Source organism: Pelecanus crispus, chromosome 1 (assembly GCF_030463565.1).
Source record: "Pelecanus crispus isolate bPelCri1 chromosome 1, bPelCri1.pri, whole genome shotgun sequence".
Lineage (NCBI taxonomy): Eukaryota > Metazoa > Chordata > Aves > Pelecaniformes > Pelecanidae > Pelecanus > Pelecanus crispus.
In genome coordinates, this window is record NC_134643.1 from 33,373,159 (window position 1) to 33,392,275 (window position 19,117).

At 38.9% G+C, this 19,117-nt stretch overlaps 1 protein-coding gene across 1 annotated transcript in view; it reads left to right on the top strand.

The window, feature by feature from the left end:
* CNTN1 (contactin 1) overlaps window positions 1-19,117 on the top strand; it is an 81,929-nt gene that overhangs the window by 7,806 nt on the left and 55,006 nt on the right. The window contains exons 2-5 of the mRNA XM_075727868.1: window positions 8,632-8,761; window positions 10,983-11,155; window positions 16,617-16,712; window positions 17,683-17,889. Of these exons, the coding sequence (XP_075583983.1) occupies window positions 8,632-8,761; window positions 10,983-11,155; window positions 16,617-16,712; window positions 17,683-17,889 (606 nt within the window). The remainder of the gene's footprint in view (window positions 1-8,631; window positions 8,762-10,982; window positions 11,156-16,616; window positions 16,713-17,682; window positions 17,890-19,117) is intronic.

Sequence of the window (19,117 nt, forward strand, 5' to 3'; positions counted from 1 at the left end):
TTTTTTTTTTGTGTTTTAATTTCAGGATTTAGTGAGATTAAAGACACTTTAGAACAAATAAGGACAAAATAAGGACAAAATGGACATCCATTAAAAATCTCTTGCACATGATTCACAGCATGTGAATCGTTTGAGTGAAGTGACTTGATCTTACGTTTCACTTCCTGTTAAATCTACTTTTTACAATGAATTGTCACATAACTGTATATCCACCATTTCTGATGAATCACTTGAAATATGTAACTTTTTTTAAAATTGATAAAGCATTAATAACTTTGTAAATAAGGAAGGAGTTAAAAGATTATTTTTACTCCTAAGTGAAGAATTTTCCACAGCTCCTGCATGAAATATAGATTATAACTACCCTATAAGACAACATGAAAAGGTCTATCTTGTTCAAGAACGTAGAAAATGAAGACGTGCTTGAAATCAGTATATCAAATTAAAAGTGACACTAAATGTTAATTTATAACGTTTTCGCTTATTCTCATACTAGCCATATGAAGACAGAATGATGCACGAGTGTCCTAACATGGTATAGTGACCTGTCTTTGAGAGACGTCATTGTAAAAGACTAACAGTAAAATTACAGTATACTATTCCCTTTGGGAATTTTCTGTTTTCTTCTACTTTTCTGTATTCAGATTAGATAGAGAATTGATTATGCAAAATGTGAGAATGAGTATATCGAAAAGAGAGGTAGCAGTCTGTACAAATAATTTAATTAAATAAATTGCAGGAATGATCCATTTCAGGTTCCCTACAAAATAACATCTCAGATCAGGTATAAAGCAACTCCCTGTGTACTTGTGGCAACTGTCCATGAGCAGAAGAAAATAGATATATTTGAATTAGGGTGGTTGTTAAATGTTAACTGTGAAGTAATGTGTAATTATTAGGAGCTGCATCTACCAGTAAACGTAGTGGTCTTTTTTTCCCTTTCCCAAATTACCTGCCATGTGATATAGATGTCCTGATTAAGATCATCAGCTCTTTCCTTCTTAGTGTGTGTTCTCTGCCTGTGTGATACATACCAGCCTTATGATTCCCAGTGCTGAAAGTAGCAACAAAAGTCAGAGAAATGTACTGTGCTGGGTTTGCTGTGCTGCTGCTTGCTTCTTTAACCTGGTGTCCTGGAAAACAATGCACCAGCGGCCAGCTCCTAGCAGCCAATTCTCACCTCGTCAGTGCCAGTCCAGGAAATTCCTAACTCTCTGAAGCTATCTGAGTGTAGAACTGATAGAAAAAAGGGAAGATCATGATTGAACCTAGAAAGAGTCATTAACAATTGGTGGTGGTGGTGATGAGTCTGACTGTTAAACGAAGTACTACAACATGAATAAGATGCCTTGCTTCAGCCACAATGTGCCAGCTTCCTGGGGTTACCAGTTTCTCGGCTCTATGATAAAATAGAAAATTGCTGAACTCATGAGCTTCACACACCCCCATTTGTCATATCTAATGTCATATTTAATCTGAGCACTAAATTCTGCTTCATAAATGGATTTAGGAAAGCTCTCCTGACTTTACAGTCCCATGAAGGCAGATACCCAACGAGACAGTAGTTTTATCACCAGGAACTTCATAGATTAAACCTACACTTTGAGATTTATTATTTATACATCCAAATGTGGTATCTGTGCTGGCAGTAAATGATATTTAGAGGTATTGCATCAAAAAAATGTTTGGAAAGTTTGGAAAAGGAACCGATGAGTTATCTGGTATCGTGGAAATTATGTTCCTCTATACATATCAATAAAATCACTATTTCAACACATTTCTGCAGAAGGTTCTTGGAAAAAAAAAATTTATATTTCTATGACAGCCACTAAAGGATGTTCAATTTTGGCTAAGAAGGAACAGGCACACTGTTCTCTTTGGATACGTGAGGGTGTAAGGACAATAGTATCTCTTCATGCTTGACCTTTTCCGTGTGTTCTTTGGATGTCTGAGCCCTGCAGAACAAGTAAGAAGCAGAAAGTGCAGTTGCTCTTCCGGTGCTGCACTGGAGTGAAATAATAATTTCTTTAGGGCAAGGACTGTTTTCTTAGTACTGCCTGACCATGTGCTCCCTGACCTTCCACAGAGATTTCTAGATGCTGCTGCAAAACAAGTAAAACCAAGTGTGTAATAATAGGTCCCTCATCAGTTGTGGGAGTAGACTGGGCATTGTACCCTGCCTCCTGAATCTTTAACAACTGAAGAAATGGGAGATAAATTGCTGTTAGCGTTCCTGTTGTTGCTAGTGATGGTGCCACAGCTACCTCAGAAGGTTCACCTGCAGGAGGAGGCTTGGAGTAGGCTTTGGCCAGTGGGCTCAGCTGAGAGACTCCAGGTCATGTTGCACAGCTGCAGTCAGGTAAATCCAGACTCTCTTATGGGAAGATTCATCACCCTTTATTTTAACCATCTAAGGGTTAAGTATGTGATATAGGTTTCAGCTTTCTCTGTAGTTGAAGAGGATACAATAGAATATCCAAATTACCTGCTGGAAATGCTTGTCTGACTCCTCTAAAGAAAGCCCATGTGACTAGTTTGGACAAAATCCCTAACTTTTAAAATTATGTATGTGAGATAAATCCCACATAATGTCAAGAATCTCACTTCGAATTTACAGTACACAAGAGAGTAGACCTAGTAAAAAGAAAGGAGAAAGAAGGAATTATTATTCTTGCTATCACTTCATTTATTGAACTTTATCTCCTCTGTGTCATCTCATTAAGGTTTGAGATACTGGAGTGCTGCAAGCCCAGGTTATCTATAAGAAAAGCCTTTTAAAGCATGTTATGTTCCATGATTTGCCACACATATTATAAAACAATCCCTAAAAACATATGCAATATGTGCAATCTGCACCTGAGAATGAGCAAGACAAAAGTAAACAATTAGGTTTTATTTAATTTTCCATACTGGAAAAAAATAAGCCCAAGAACTGCTGTTTTCTCCTGTGAACTAAAAAAATTCACAAACTCTTTAATAAACTACGTATTTTTAACTTCCCTTTCTGGTTGTGCTCACACACAGAGCGGTTCCTATAATTATAAGCAGCTTTACTTTATTACATTACCCTTAATCTATGAATAAAATCGATTTTCAAAATAAATTAGATGCATGTAAGGACTGAATTAGCTGATAATAAAATAAATTGACTTGTCTGAAAGTGATTTGGATGACTGGTGTTGAAACAAGCAAACTAACCCTGCTCTGTCTCGACAGAGGAATTATTTGCTCAGCACTCTAACCCACTGAAATTGATGGTTTGAGTTCAAGATTTTATATTGCCTATGATAGTAAGGTTGGGATAGTTGCTTAATACTATTTAGAATGTAAATATTATATTTATGTTTAAAGACTTCCATTGTACATGAAGAGCAAGATGACTGGTTTTGTGCAAATATTCTTGGTGCAATTTTTTCTTTATTATTTCTTACTAACAAGAGGAAAGACCCAAGAGGCAGGTAAAATACTACCAGATGAAACTCAGATCTAATATGAGAACTTTTAGTAAAATTAGGAAGTTCAACAAAAAGGTCCGAAAGTTGAAGATCTTTAGATATGAATGTTTCGATGCTAAAAAGAAAAATCTTCTAATTGTAAGCATTGTTAGACATTGGAAAAGATTTGCTAAAATAAATTATGAACTCTTACTTAGAACTTACTTGGAATCATAGAATAGTTTGGGTTGGAAGGGACCTTTACAGGTCATGTAGCCCAACCCCCCTGCAATGAGCAGGGGCATTTTCAACTAGATCAGGTTGCTCAGAGCCCCATCCAACCTGGCCTTGAATGTTGCCAGGGATGGGGCATCCACCACCTCTCTCGGCAACCTGTTCCAGTGTTTAACCACCCTCATTGTAAAAAATTTCTTCCTTATATCCAGTCTGAATCTACCCTCTTTCAGTTTAAAACCATTACCCCTTGTCCTATTGCTACAGGCCCTACTAAAATTCTGTCCTCATCTTTCCTATAGGCCCCCTTTAAGTATTGAAATGCCACGTAAGGTCTCCGTGGAGCCTTCTCCAGGCTGAACAACCACAACTCTCTCAGCCTTTCCTCATAGGAGAGGTGTTCCAGCCCTCGGATCATTTTTGTGGCCCTCCTCTGCACCCTGTCCAAGAGGTCTATGTCTTTCCTGTACTGAGGACTCCAGAGCTGGACACAGTACTCCAAGTGGGGTCTCACCAGACTATAGTAGAGGGGCAACCCTTATTGGAGGGTTTTTAGAATTAGTCAAAAAGGCACTTTTTGAGATTATTTGTTATGGTAGATCTGGTAGGATCTACCAAGATCAGGTAGGGAGAAATATCAGGTAATCAGTCACCCTTTTTTAGTGATTTTTACAATAACAAAAAACAGCAGGTCATTTCCTGTATTTAAAAGGATTAAAATTCACATAAAATTCACAACAAAATGGAAGACACGTTGCCCTGAATATTAGGAGTACGTATATCTTGCATCAAGTCTTGGACAGTCTGGGACCTGGACATGAAAAGTCTAGATAATTAGAAATGACAAAAGCGTGTTGTCACAATGGGGATAACGCCAAACCAAGAAAACACAGCTGATAAGGAATATTCCGAACAACTAATACAATCATTCAGGTATTAAAACACAGAATATTTGTTCAGAGTAGGGCTTTTCAGACATTGTTTAACAGGACTGGAAGGGAAAGAAGCTGGGAAGAGAGAAGCTGAGCTCTGTGTGTGTATGTTTGTGTGGAGCTGCTCACCCTTTCCAAAATAGCCTAACGCCTCTCTTTTTCACAGTGTCTCAGGCTTCATCCCTGGGATGCTCTTACCATGTATCTTCTCCACGTCTCAGGCTTCTGATCCTCAGACCCCAAACTGCCCAAGTGACCATACTCTCTCCATCCATACTCAACCTTTTTCCTATCTGCAGCAAGCACATATAAAACACATTTAAAGAAACCCTCTAGTATCATGAACAGTGTTTCCCTAAATGTGTTTTTGAATGAAGACCTGTAAGCTAAGCTGGAGAGTTATTTGGTTAATTTAGGGTATTTTTAATGTACAATAACTGCATTTGGCTTTGATAAAACAGTGTCGCTTCCCTTCTTCCTACCAATGTTGCAGTGACTTACGTCCAGGGCAGCTTTGCTGAAGTCATTCATCTTTCAAAAATCAAGTCCGAATTTGTCTTTTGTGTTGTTAAATTTATGCCAAATTAACCTAACATGAGTAAATTGGTGTCGGTGCAGTAGCAGCAATACACAGAATTAATACATTTATATAGAATTATATTATGAAAATAAATGCTGAACTAATGACATATCCTCTCTAGCAATAACAGGCAGTGATTAGGCTTTTGCAAATAAGACACAAGAAGTGGACCAATATGGTGGCTATACTGAAAAGTTTTGCATTACCTTTATATATATAGATAAGCATAATTTCCTTATCAAATTGGAGATGGACATGAGAGGGAGAACCAGGAGCAAGGCGCATTGAGGCTGCAAGACTGTTTGAGTGGGCAAATGGTTAGGACATGGAAAGATGTGCGCTGAAGGGAGATCCATACAGGATTGATACAAGGATGATCAGCTACTGTTTTGTTTTTAATTTTTCTTTTTATGACCTAAGTAATACAACAGGAATGTATATGGGCTCGAAAACCTCTTTGTCTCTACATTCTTGCAGTAGTGTTTACCATGCAAAGTTAAGTCATCTGAAAGTTAGTTCGTTTTTAAAAAATAGATTTATATGGAAAAGTTAGACATTTCCTGAATTAAATATATACAGAGTTAGGATGCACTGAAAAGCTTTTTTATTGTGCCTTTCTTTTCACTCTTCTGATGACATTTCTTGAGATGACTGGAAAATGACTGCCTCAGGTGATTTCTGGTTGTTACTTTCAGACATCCTTTTGGTATCTTTTCTCTGAATGTGTTGGATATTTTATCTTATGATCTGTCACAGGCTTGTGCAGGGACATAAAGGTGTACTGATATAATTTTGTAGCTCATCTGCAAGTAGTAGTAAGGCTTTCAGATATATCTATCTTACTTAGACAGTGGTTCTTTCAGATGGTTCACTTAATAAGACTAATAAGACGACTTTTTTCCACTCAAAAGGTGGAAGCCTATATCCCTGTTCCTCTCCCACCTTTGCGCCGGCACAGGTCTTCATCAGCAAACAAATTCGCCTCACTAAGCTGGCAGAAATCTAACCCGGAAAGCTGGAAGTGAATAGATTTCCATTCTCTTTAGTTTTAGCAGCTACCTCAGAAGTCAGACAAGCATGAGAGGTGTTGCAGAAGCGCCTAGGGGGAGAACGACACTGCCCAGCTGGAGAGTATTGCTGGGAGAAGGGGTGACAGGGCCACCTTCCAGCAGCATCAGTTCTTACACAGAAGCCATGATCTCATCAGCTGTGTAGAGATTCTCTTGACCTTTGCAAAGACTTCCTAATATATTTTAGCACTGTTGAAAAGTCTGAATCTCGTTTACAGAATTCACTGAAGAATGCCTCAAATAATCAGAATTAGATTATAGCTTTTGCTCCAATTAAAAGTATAAATCACAAGACATGTATCCAGAAAATAGGGGAGTAAGGGTGTTTGAGAGGTCATGAAGTCCATCCTCTTGTCTAAAGCAGGACCAGAACAGACAAAATGTGCTTTTCTTCTCATCCCCAGTTTATCTAATGCGTCCAATTTCCTTCTTCCTTTCCCTACTTTTACTTCTCCCCTTTTTCTTGTAGGTAAAACTTCAATCAACTGATCTTTTTCCTTGTACTCTTAGTCTGCCCTTCCTCACTCTCCAAACTTAGTCAAACAGGCATGGTACTTTACTTAAAGTGTGAACATTTCTTGCTGATCTTTTCCCAAACTCTTTCTCTTCTCTTTTCTCCCCCATGCTGTTTACATATCACTGGTCCACACTCAGCTTACAACTAAGAATGAAAGGTTTATTCGGTACCACACCTGACATGCAGTCTGTGCATCTTTTTCTGCTCAGCCAGACATCTGAAACCAGATTCATAATAGGTTGCAGCCAAAGTGCCATTATAAATCATACTCGATAGGTGTGAGAAACAGGCATTCGCTCAGTAAATTAATAGTGCTGGCAGCATTAAAAATGCATGCCATGAAACGCCTAAGTGGTCCTTAACATCATTTGAGTCCTAAGGTGGAAAGAGTCAGCTGCATATGATATGGCTATTTGCTGCTAGAGGCCATTGTTATTCATATTCGTATTTAAGAACTGCACAGAAACTGCCGTCAGGTTTGTGGCTCAGTCATTCTAGGCTCTGAGCAAATACATAATTCTTGCCTTCACAGTCTGAAATTACTTTTTCTTTTGATCTAGCAATATGTAGATTTTTACACAGTGTTGTGCTTTAAAATATTAAAGAAAGCAGACCATTTTTCAAATGCTCTGCCCTTCTTTCTAGTTGCTTTTCTTTGCCTCTTTGAAAGGCTTCTCTTCTCATTACACGAATTAGCTTTTAAAAATTAAGTTGCCTGACCGTACTTGTTGCAGCATAACAGTGCCTTATGCACCTGCTCCTGTCCCTAAGGGAAACGATGATTTTTTTTTTCCCAAACTTGAACTGGGAAGGGAATTTGCTTTTTATCTGTAACCAGTTTTCTGCTAGTGCTGTAATCTAGTGTCTATCTATGAATATGGAATTTAGGAACAATAAAAAAGTTATCTGCGTAAGGGTTGTTTTATATATATATATGATATTTTAATACTGACATAATTTACAGTATTTAGTTACAGATAGATTCTTCCTTCTCTCTTAGGTTTTCTAAAACCTGCCTAATTTAGTCTAAAATATTTTAAAACCAAAGGCAAGAATTTTAAAACCAAAGGCAAGAATTTTAAGGGGACCAGTTCAAAAGCGTAACTTGATTATGGACATTCATCTGTTACATTGCCAGTTTATGTCTCGATCTGTTAAGGTTTTTTAAATGTAGCATTACAAGACACATAGCAGATTTTTCTATGGACGGTACAGATACTATTGCGAAATGCTAGGATTTTTCCATCCTTAACCATTGTTTTTGGAAATTTTTAAGCTAAAAAGATTGAATGGGAGGTGAACCTGGTAGCATGTACTACTTCGCTTTTCGCATGAGTTTGCTTTCAAGTGTCCATACTGTCAGTTCAATCTCAGTAGAGGCCTGTGAGAATTAGACAGCCGTGTTGTCTAAAAATTTTGCCTATACTGAGCATGCACCATTTTCTCACAGTGCAATTCTGTACCTAGAGTGCGCATTTGCCATTTTCACAGAAAAAAACCAGTTACATCCTGGATTTGCTGAGCATAATTTTCCCATAGGTTTCAACATTTGCTCCTATTCTTGCTTCTACAGACCCCAAAGAGCAGTCTTGTACACTTGGAGGAGATAAAGGAGAAAGGAATGCAGCCGGGTTGGGCAGAGCCTGCAACCTTTGCAACAGCATCAGCAAATGGAGGATAAAGATTAAAAAAATAGTCTGTAGTCAAACCTGTTTGACATTTATTCACCTTTAAGTGTTTGACTTTACAAACAGAAATTATTTTCGATGTGGGGCTTTTTTAAAATTTTATTTTGGAGGAGAGAGAGTTAACATACATATGCCTACTAATTAAAAAATTATTCATTTCAAACTCCATTTTTCAGAGGAAGGAAACAAAGGCTATGGACCCGTTTTTGAGGAGCAACCAATTGATACCATCTACCCAGAAGAATCTTCAGATGGACAAGTTTCAATGAACTGCAGGGCTCGAGCAATTCCTTTTCCTACTTACAGGTAACCTCTCTCGTTTTGATTTTCAGGTCTTAACGTATTTTACTCAGTGAGTGTTCCAGGTTGTGGTATTAAATGATTGACTGTCTTAACAGGTTGATACAAAGTCTTCAAGGCAGGAAAAGATGGGGAGATGTGCAATTTTTTTAGTAAGAACCAACCTTGATTCAATCTGTCAAAATGTCTAGACAGTGTTGAAAATAGTACATTCCTGTTGTGTTAGAAGTTTTCAGCTTCTGAGAGGAATACTGATCCAGATGCAAAACAAAAAAAAAAAAGTGACCTTTAAAAACTTATGAAGAAGCTATCTTTCTAGCCTAGGTTAAGGATGACTGAGGTTCAAGTCCTTGTTCTTGATTCAGAACAGCTTTTCCATCCTATTTCACTCTGAAAGAAGAAGGACTGGCTGTTTAACCTGGATATTCTACATCCTATGTTGCTTTTGTGTCCACCATATCATAGAGAGACACTCAAGAATGTATCAGCTATGCTGCTGAAGCCATGAAAAACTTTCTGCTGGGAAAATGTTTCAACTAGTTGTAGAGACTCACACATGTGACCTCTTTCACAGTAATTATGTTGTTATTAGCAGAGCAATTCTGTTTCATTGTGGGAACTCGGGGCATCCATATGAGTTTATTGGCTATTATCTACTCATTATGTACAGAGAAATGTACTTAAGGTTAATTTTTATTATTGTTTCTTTCTATGACAATTGCAATTTCAGCTTCCAAATGAGTATTCTGTATATTTCGGTACATCTTCAATAAGGAAGGAACACATGGGGTATGCGCTCTCATTTTCAAACACTAATGCCTACCTTTACCTTGTGGCAAAAAAATGATTTACACTGAAAGAATTTTATAATCTTTAAATCTATTTAAGTTGCTTCTTTCCTATTTGTGCTCAGGAAACGTGCAGTTCCTTTCACAGAAGGATATGGGCTCCCCCTTGTGGACACAGTAATAGGTAGAAATACAGATGTAAATCATGAATATTGGTTCCCGCTACTTGTTCTGTAACTTTGTTGAAATCAGTAGAAGTCAGTAAGGTTCAGACCTGGTCCATTGAGTTCCTCTCATAGTCCCTGAAGTGAAAGTTGCAGTGACTCAGTGAACTGGCTGTGAGGTTTTACAGTAATTAGGTGGGAGTGTCCAGCAATTTTTTTAATGTAGTGAGTAGATCTTAAATCAGGCATGCCACATTTTCATCCCCTACAGAAAGTTTGCAAAAAGCTCTTAAAAATGTCATTAGTCCGTACTTTAAAGGTGCAGAGGGAGTATTTTCTTAGTGAATTTGGCCTTAGATAACTATTTGAGCTTATGTTTATAATCCCAGGGTTTGATCACTAGCTAGGTCACTGTCCTGGTTTCGGCTGGGATAGAGTTAATTTTCTTCCTAGCAGCAGGCATAGTGCTGTGTTTTGGATTTAGTAGGAGAAGAATGTTGATAACACGCTGATGTTTTTAGTTGTTGCTAAGTACTGCTTATGCTAGGCAAGGACTTTTCAGCTTCCCATGCTCTGCCAGGTGCACAAGAAACTGGGAGGGGGCACAGCCAGAAGAGTTGATCCAAACTGACCAAAGGGCTATTCCATACCATATGACGTCATGCTCAGTATAGAAACTGGGGCGGGGGGATTGGCCGGGGAGCAGCGATCGCTGCTCGGGAACTGTCTGGGTATCGGTCGGCGGGTGGTGAGCAATTGCATTGTGCCTCACTTGCTTTGTATATTATTATTATTATTATAATTATTTTATTGTTACTATTATCATTACTATTTTACTTTATTTCAATGATTAAACTGTTCTTATCTCAACCCAGGAGTGTTTCTCACTCTTACTCCTCCGATTCTCTCCCCCATCCCATCGGGGTAGGGGGAGTGAGCGAGCGGCTGCGTGGTGCTGAGTTGCTGGCTGGGGCTAAACCACGACAGTCACTCATGGCCAGCTCAACCATCCTTTACTGTATGGCCAGCAACCACGTTTTAACCTATGTCACATCTCTGAGAAGGCTGAAGCAGACTGAGACTGTTATGTTTAAAAGACCTATGAAGTTCAAATCTGTGGCTCTTGCTGAAGAAAAACTTAAAACATATATAGAAGTATATTAATAACATCCTGTATAGTTTATCACAACTTATGAGTTATTTTTCAAATAATATTTCTTACCAGGTTTGGGTTTTTTGGGACAAATCTTACATCTGGCTTTTCTTTTTCAATAGGTGGAAACTCAACAACTGGGATATTGATTTAACAAAGGATCGCTACAGTATGGTGGGAGGCAGACTTGTTATCAATAATCCAGAGAAATCAAGGGATGCTGGAAAATATGTCTGTGTAGTGTCGAATATCTTTGGAACTGTCAGAAGCAGTGAAGCCACTCTGAGCTTTGGATGTAAGCCGATGTTTACATCAAAACATAGAAACGTTATGGTTAGCTTGAAATGCCCAATGTTTTACACTGCAATGTCTTCTGCTAACATGTGCTATAGCTCTATTACTCTGTAAAAACAACCTTAAGTGCCTTAGTCTGCAGAGATCAACACAAAATAAGTTTTGCAAGCACTTTATATTCTTAGCATTCAGCTGACATGACAACCTTCTTAGGGAATTATTATTAAATTATTAATTGAAGAGAGTCATGGAGCCTGATCTTGAGATAACAATGGCCAGACTCTTTTTAAATCATGGTAGGACCTAAGGGGAAATAGTCACAGAAGAAAGATGCAAGTCGGGGCATATGGTGATAAGGCGCTGTTGCCATGCAAACACAACTGGGATGCCTTTAGGAGGAAGGCATAGCACTCTCTAGTAAAGCGTGCTCCCTGACTCCTAGGCTATGATGAAGACCCTGCTGGGGGACATTTCTGTCAGCTTCTGACAATCGTGAACTAGTCTTGTGAATGCATGCATATGCACTGTCGACAAATACGTGCATTGTAAAGAACTGATGTGCTACATGAAGAGTAATGTAAAATTTTACCAACTGAAGACAGAGTTTGGGATTTTTATTTTATTTTTCCTTAAGATGCTTTTTTCCCTGGATATATTTTTTCATCAGAGGACAAAAAAAGGAATACACAAAAAAAGGAATCCACTCTTATCTGCTGACTGTTCATAAAACCCTATGTGACCTTTAATCCTGGCATTAAGTGCTTAGTGCCCCTCTTGTCTTTCAGCAGCCTCCATGAGCAGAATTCACTCCTTACTGTATAAGATCAGAGTTGAAGTGAACAGTTCTGTTTTCTGCTAGTGATTATAATACTGTGGGACCACATATCTCAAGAAAACTTCAGAGGCTGTAAAGAGCTGATGGATTGCATAATAGTTGATCTAGTCTTAGTCTGTATTTTACCTGGTGTATCTTCTAGAATGAGTAGAAGGCCAGCTTGTTATTTCCTTCTAATGGAGGTGACATCAAAATTCAGTTTACAGGGTATTTATTTATACCTAAAGCAGGCATCAGTGGTGCCAGTCCTGAACAACCAGTAGGAAAAAAGCTATGACAATAGCTAGAGCTGCTTAAAATGAAACCAATACACATAATAGATGAAAAAAGTAGCATCAAAACAGTCTGAGGCATGTTTTCTGCCTACCAGCTCACAGATTGCATGAGCTGAACGTTGGTAGTTAGTGTACTGGACAACTATACTGAACAGAACCCTAATATGCCCCAATAATCCAGGAGGAAGCAGTTAATGACCTGCTACGCCCCCTGGACGCTCACAAGTCTATGGGGCCGGATGGGATCCACCCAAGAGTATTGAGGGAGCTGGCAGAGGAGCTCGCCAAGCCACTTTCCATCATCTGTCAGCAGTCCTGGTTAACAGGGGAGGTCCCTGATGACTGGAGGCTTGCCAATGTGGCGGTCACAACAACCCCATGCAACGCTATAGGCTTGGGGAAGAGTGGCTGGAAAGCTGCCTGGCGGAAAAGGACCTGGGGGTGTTGGTAGATAGCCGGCTGAACATGAGCCAGCAGTGTGCCCAGGCGGCCAAGAAGGCCAACAGCATCCTGGCTTGTATCAGGAATAGTGTGGGCAGCAGGAGCAGGGAGGTGATTGTTCCCCTATACTCGGCGCTGGTGAGGCTGCACCTGGAATACTGTGTCCAGTTTTGGGCCCCTCAATACAAGAAGGACATTGAGGTGCTGGAGCGTGTCCAGAGAAGGGCAACGAAGCTGGTGCAGGGTCTGGAGCACAGGCCTTATGAGGAGCGGCTGAGGGAACTGGGGTTGTTTAGCCTGGAGAAGAGGAGGCTGAGGGGAGACCTTATCGCTCTCTACAGCTACCTGAAAGGAGGTTGTAGTGAGGTGGGTGTTGGTCTCTTCTCCCAAGTAGCTAGCAATAGGACAAGAGGAAATGGGCTCAAGCTGCACCAGGGGAGGTTTAGGTTGGATATTAGGAAAAATTTCTTCACAGAAAGGGTAGTCAAGCATTGGAACAGGCTACCCAGAGAGGTGGTGGAGTCACCATCCCTGGAGGCGTTCAAAAAAATGGGTAGACGTGGCACTTTGGGACATGGCTTAGTGGGCATGGTGGTGTTGGGTTGGTGATTGGACTGATGATCTTAGAGGTCCTTTCCAATCTTAATGATTCCTAGTTTTAGCTTTCATTATAAGTAATCCAGCCACCAAGCCAGGAAACATGGAAATTGCTACTCTACCCTTAATTGGTTTAGTGGTGGACTTGGTAACGATAGGTTAATGGTTGGACTGGATGATCTTAAAGGTCTTTTCCAACCTAAACAATTCTATGATTCTATGATTTAACTATTTCAATGAAAATAGGGTAAAGAGCAAGGAAGAGAAATGAAAAGATAACTGGAAACTGATAAATACTGGTTAAAAAAATGGTACTGTCATTCTTCTTTACACTATTGTGTTTGCTCCCCTCTCCTTTTTATGATCACCTATAAAAACAATTTTCTTCCATAATCACTGGTTCTAAAAAATTGAATATAGAGTTGCTAAAAGTAACATAGAAAACATCTGATCTTCAGCTTGTGCATAAACTGACTGAAAAATGGCAACAACTGTTTAGAAGAGTTCAAAAAAATCTTGACCAGCTATACATGAACAAGACCTTTTATTTTTGTGTTACTGTCAAATTTGCTGAAATTATGGAACAAAAGCCATGCTGTCTCATAAACTTCATGTCAATTAATGCATCTGAGAACACTGTGTTTAGTAGAACTGGATCTTTTTAGATCCAGTGCTTTAAAACCCATTAAAATCTTTTTTAGGTGTTACACACATACTCCTGAGGGAAGGAGTTTTATCCTGCAGGAGTATTCAGTGGCTTTTTGGTGTGTGCTAGGCAAAATCAGAAGTTGATATATTGTTCTATTTGCTGGAAAACAGTGTCAGAGTAGTAAAACACAGCGATTTCATAGCAGAGAGGCTGCAAGAATGACAAGGAAATTTCCATACTCACTAGGTACTAACTATATGCTTATAGCAGTGCAGTGATTATGCTAATTCTTTCATTCTAGCTAAAAATGAATGTCTTCCAATTAAGAGTTCATGGAATCATGCTTATTATAATTATTGAGTAATAACCAAGTAGTGCTTACGCAAAAAATACATCAAGACCCAATCAGGGTGCAGAGCATTTCTTAAGTGGGAAGAAGGTATACAATTAGATCTCAATAATTGTATGACTTCCCTGCACCTGGCATAGACTGTTCTATTTCAGTACTAACATAATGTTTTACACATACAAATCGCCTGTCCTATCCCATGTCTTTAAATTTGTGGTGACTGTCCTAGAGTTTCAAAGATTATTCAAGAACAGTATAAACAAAATGTCTAGACTTAAAATGTAAACTGGAAATAACTAAAATAACTTAAGAGCAAGGATAGGTTTTCTTTTCACCAAACCCTACACTGCCCGTATGCAAAGCAGTATCAAATTAACAACATATTTGTTCCAATGATTGTAATTTTTATTTTTCTGTATTTCTGTAACAGATTTTAAACACTAACCTGTTCCAGTGAAGGCAGAAATGAATAATAGTGGCAAGTTTAAACAGTGACCAAAAGGTCTGCAACAAGGAAAATAGATGTTTTCAGGAGAGATCAGTCAGTATTTTGAAGATAGAAAGTAGTTATGTAGTTAGGTCCATGCTGACAAATGGAATGGGAATATGCTCAAACTACTGCACGTACTATATGAATAAAGGTATTGCAATCTGTGTGAAGAGCTTCCTTGGCTCCAATTACAAAATCTGTCTGGTCAAATAGCTAATTCTTACTAAGTCAGTCAGGTATACTTCTTTTTTATCAAAGAATAGCATTCCAAATTAATTGGGAGCTAGTTGTGAAGAACTGAATACATTCATTGCACTAAGGCACAGGCTAAAATTGTATTGAATAATAATCAGAAGTCCTTAGAATGGCCTATTACAATGCCTACCATGCACTGTCTAATGAAAAGGTCCAGTCAGCCACAGGAAAGATCTGTATTATGTTCTGGTCTGTGAGAAAGATGAGTATTTCAGAAGCTGGGAGAAGTGTCTTTCCCTAGACACTGACGTAACTCTCCTAGAGGTTTTTTCCCATTCATTTGACAAAACATAATGACATTTTCTTCCTAGATTCTTGCAGTCATTCCGGTCTGACAGCTGTGGTTGGCCTTGGAGGAATCCTTTACCTGTACCATGTTTAGTAAATGTAGCAGTTGTTACAAAGTTAAGGAATTAATTGTTTTTAGATAATGCAGAGTGTCTACTGGATCTATCTAACTATACATTGCATTTTACTGTAGAGAATAGTCTCTGTTTTCTACTTAATTTCTTTTTGTGTGTAGCTCTGTCCTGATTTTTTTGTTTCTGGCTCTCTGCTCTTGAACTTAAGTTTTAGGTAGATCTCAGAGCCAGCCTTGGGAATTTAGAACTGGGTAGCTGCCTGCCATTGAAGAAAGCTGAAGTAATCTGAATGAAGTTAGCTTAGGTGGTTTCTATGGTAGCATATTGCATTCAGAGGCTGTGCACTTGGCTATTACTGAGGTACTCTTTACACCACAGTAGCATTTAGAGCAGAATGCCAGTCAGGATCTCTACAGCCTCACTGTGCTTGGTGACATGGAGAAGCTTCACAAGAGATGTTCCCTGCCTCAAGATGTTTATAGTTTAATTTCAGACTGGATACACAAAATGAGAGTGAAAAGAATAAGCAAAAGGCAGTTATTGACCTGGTTGAAGTTACTCATGCAACTGTTATCTTATCACTGCAGATACCATTACTGTTCTCCCACAGTCTGGGGATATGTAGCTCCGTAAAGGACTTGTTTCTTTATCCTTTCACAACAGTCCCTTTACCCTGCTACATAGAAGTTGGTTTAAAGAGGGTCAGCTAGGGTTTCTCCTGGGATCTGAGCCACTTCTGTCCCAAACCTCTGGAACAAAAGATGTGTCTGAATTAACTGCTTACCAGTCCTTGGCTGCTGGAGGCAGGGAGGACAGCCAGATCATTTTAGAGAAGCCACTTTAAGTTACAGTAAAGAATTAAACTTGCATTTTTGGGAAACCAGTTGAAGAATAACCTAAAATCCTTTTCCTTTCTCTTCCTGGGATTCCTTCTTCAAATGTAGCTCACCTGGCTACTTTTAGAGATACAATCTGTACCACTCTCTTTTTTTCTGGCATTTGTTATTATGACTAACTTATGGTAAAAAAATTCATTGCACTTGATAATGACAAAGTTAAAATGAGCAAAACTGGCATTATGGGTCCACGGGTATCTATCTATCTGCCATATATTGTTGTATTTCTGTATTAATCTACAGGGCTGAAAATAATAATAAAGAAAAATATTGTAGTGAAAAACCCAGTTCCCCCCTCTTTTCTTTAAACTAGATCTGGATCCCTTTCCACCTGAGGAACGCTATGAGGTTAAAGTGCGAGAAGGTGTTGGAGCAGTGCTTCTTTGTGAGCCCCCTTACCACTACCCAGGTAATTCAGCTCAAAGCGCTTCATTTTCAACTGCTTGAAGAGTAGAAGACAAATTAATACTTATTTTTAAAAGTTTCCTTTAAGTTTACTTAAACAGTAACTTCTATGCAGCTTGAGAATCACTGTTTAGGTTAGGTTTCCATTTTGAATATATGCTTGTAGTTGACCCTATGTAAAGGATATTGTTGAATTTGCAAATAGGTTTTGATACTACAAATAAAATTACTCAGACTTACCTGGATAGTAGAGGGGAGACTTGGCCCACCATTCAGAAGACCTGAGTACATGTCACTGTGTCATCCCAGAATTTCTGCTGGCCTTGGACAGGGCCCAGCACCCCCAGAGGGTCAGAGATGAGGTGATTGATGCTCTGGAAGTGCCTTTTTTTCATCATAGCCACTGAAGAGCTCTGCAGGGATTATGCCTGTAACCTCAAGCTGCTGCAGTTCCATTGAGGGGTGAATTTGGCTGTTAGCATCTCTTTTACTTTGTAAAATGGGATAACATTTTAGTTTTCATACTCTGTGTCTATGTATTGCAAGGAACTGAAGAACTGAGACATATTTGTACTTAAAATATTCTACGATTTTGTCTAAATCGCAAGACTGGTGAGGGCTTCCCAGCTTCTCAGTTGCTTGAGGTCAAGACCCAGCTGCCCATCTCCTCCCACCCCACTCCATTTCCTGTGAGAAAGCTGTGCCCAAGGGGAGCCATGCGCACTGCAGCTGGGTCCCCAGTAATCTGCACTCATGGCAGCAGTACCCCAATGTTCAGTGTAGACAGGTTATTAGCTGGCTACTGAGACATGTATGTTCTTTCTCACAGAGCTGCCTCTCCCAAAGCCTCTCCCAAAGAAAAGATCTGTAAGCTAGAAATCAGAGTGAAGTAACTTACATACAGACAGTGTTCCATGGCTTAAGTAGCTGATAGTATTGTTTTTTAATATTGACTAGATAATATTTTCCTCCAGATGATCTCAGTTATCGCTGGCTTCTGAATGAGTTCCCAGTATTCATTACTTTGGACAAACGACGATTTGTGTCACAGACAAACGGCAACCTCTACATTGCAAATGTAGAAGCATCAGATAAGGGCAATTACTCATGTTTTGTGTCCAGCCCTTCAATAACAAAAAGTGTATTCAGTAAATTTATTCCACTTATTCCACAGTCTGATCGTAAGTATTTCTTGGAAATACTATATACATGTAGTGTTCTAACTGTTTGTATTTTAATTTTGTTCATTCATAAGTACTTTCAGCTCTGTGAGGAGAATTATATGGAAAGTTATAATGGCTACTGGACAATGTTATTTAGTTTTCCAGATACAGAGGTCCAAATCATTCCCGTCCACAATGAAAACTCTGTGAAGGAAATCTCCACGGATTCATTCACAAATTTCCTTTCATATCATCAAGAACAGAGTTCTCATCCCCAGAGTCCCCATCTCTTTTATGTGCTAAGCCCCTGTACTCATCCCAAAATCTTCACTATCTTTTCTGGTCTTGGCATTAGTTCAAAGGGGTATGACTGTAAAGCAGAAACTTTTACATAAAGTTGATGAACAGATTCAGGAATTAATTTTTTTCCCCAGGAAATCCCCCATGAAAATGGAAAATCCTTTTCCTCTGTTGAAGTTTCCTATCTAACAGTGGCCTAAGGGCTTTGTGTTTCATGGTCAATCACCCAAGACACCTATGTGGTTTTGTGTCACTCGATTATTCTTTGCCATTTCTTCATGAAAACTGCATGTTTTCCAAATGGTAACCAAGTTCCCTTTTGCCTCTTCAGACTGTCAGTCACTAGAGTCTCATAAACTCATTATCAGGATTTCAGTGCCCCTTTTATCTGTTAAATTTCCCATATTACAGTGAAGAACTGTGATTGAGTTTGGGTAATTACAAATCAGTGATCTTTGTCCAAATTTTCCATGGCCAATACTCACACTGAGATCTTCATCTGGAAGAACTGCAAAAGGAGTCCTACAGGGATCACCAGTAGGTAGATTTGATTACATTTGCATCTCTGTGCCCTCATTAATTGATAGATTGGCTGGCTCTAGCTCCTTCATACCCTTGCTAAAATAACATTGAGCTTAAATTCACAATAATTCAAAATATTCTGTCCAGTAAAAGAATCTGTGGAAAACAGAGGCTCAGGCTTTTGTCTACCAACACACACAGTACATCACCACACTTAAAATGCATGTAAATGAGTTTATGTTAAAGCATTGTGCTGTAAAAAAATGTTAGGCATTACCATCTAGAGAAAGATAACTAGTTGCCGAGTAAAACAGTTCTGCCTTACTATTAAAAATTCAGTGCTAAATCAGACTTCATGGATGGTGAGGCTGTTTATTCACTGTAAATAAGAATTTTGTCTGGAATTTTAAGAACTGTGGAAGTT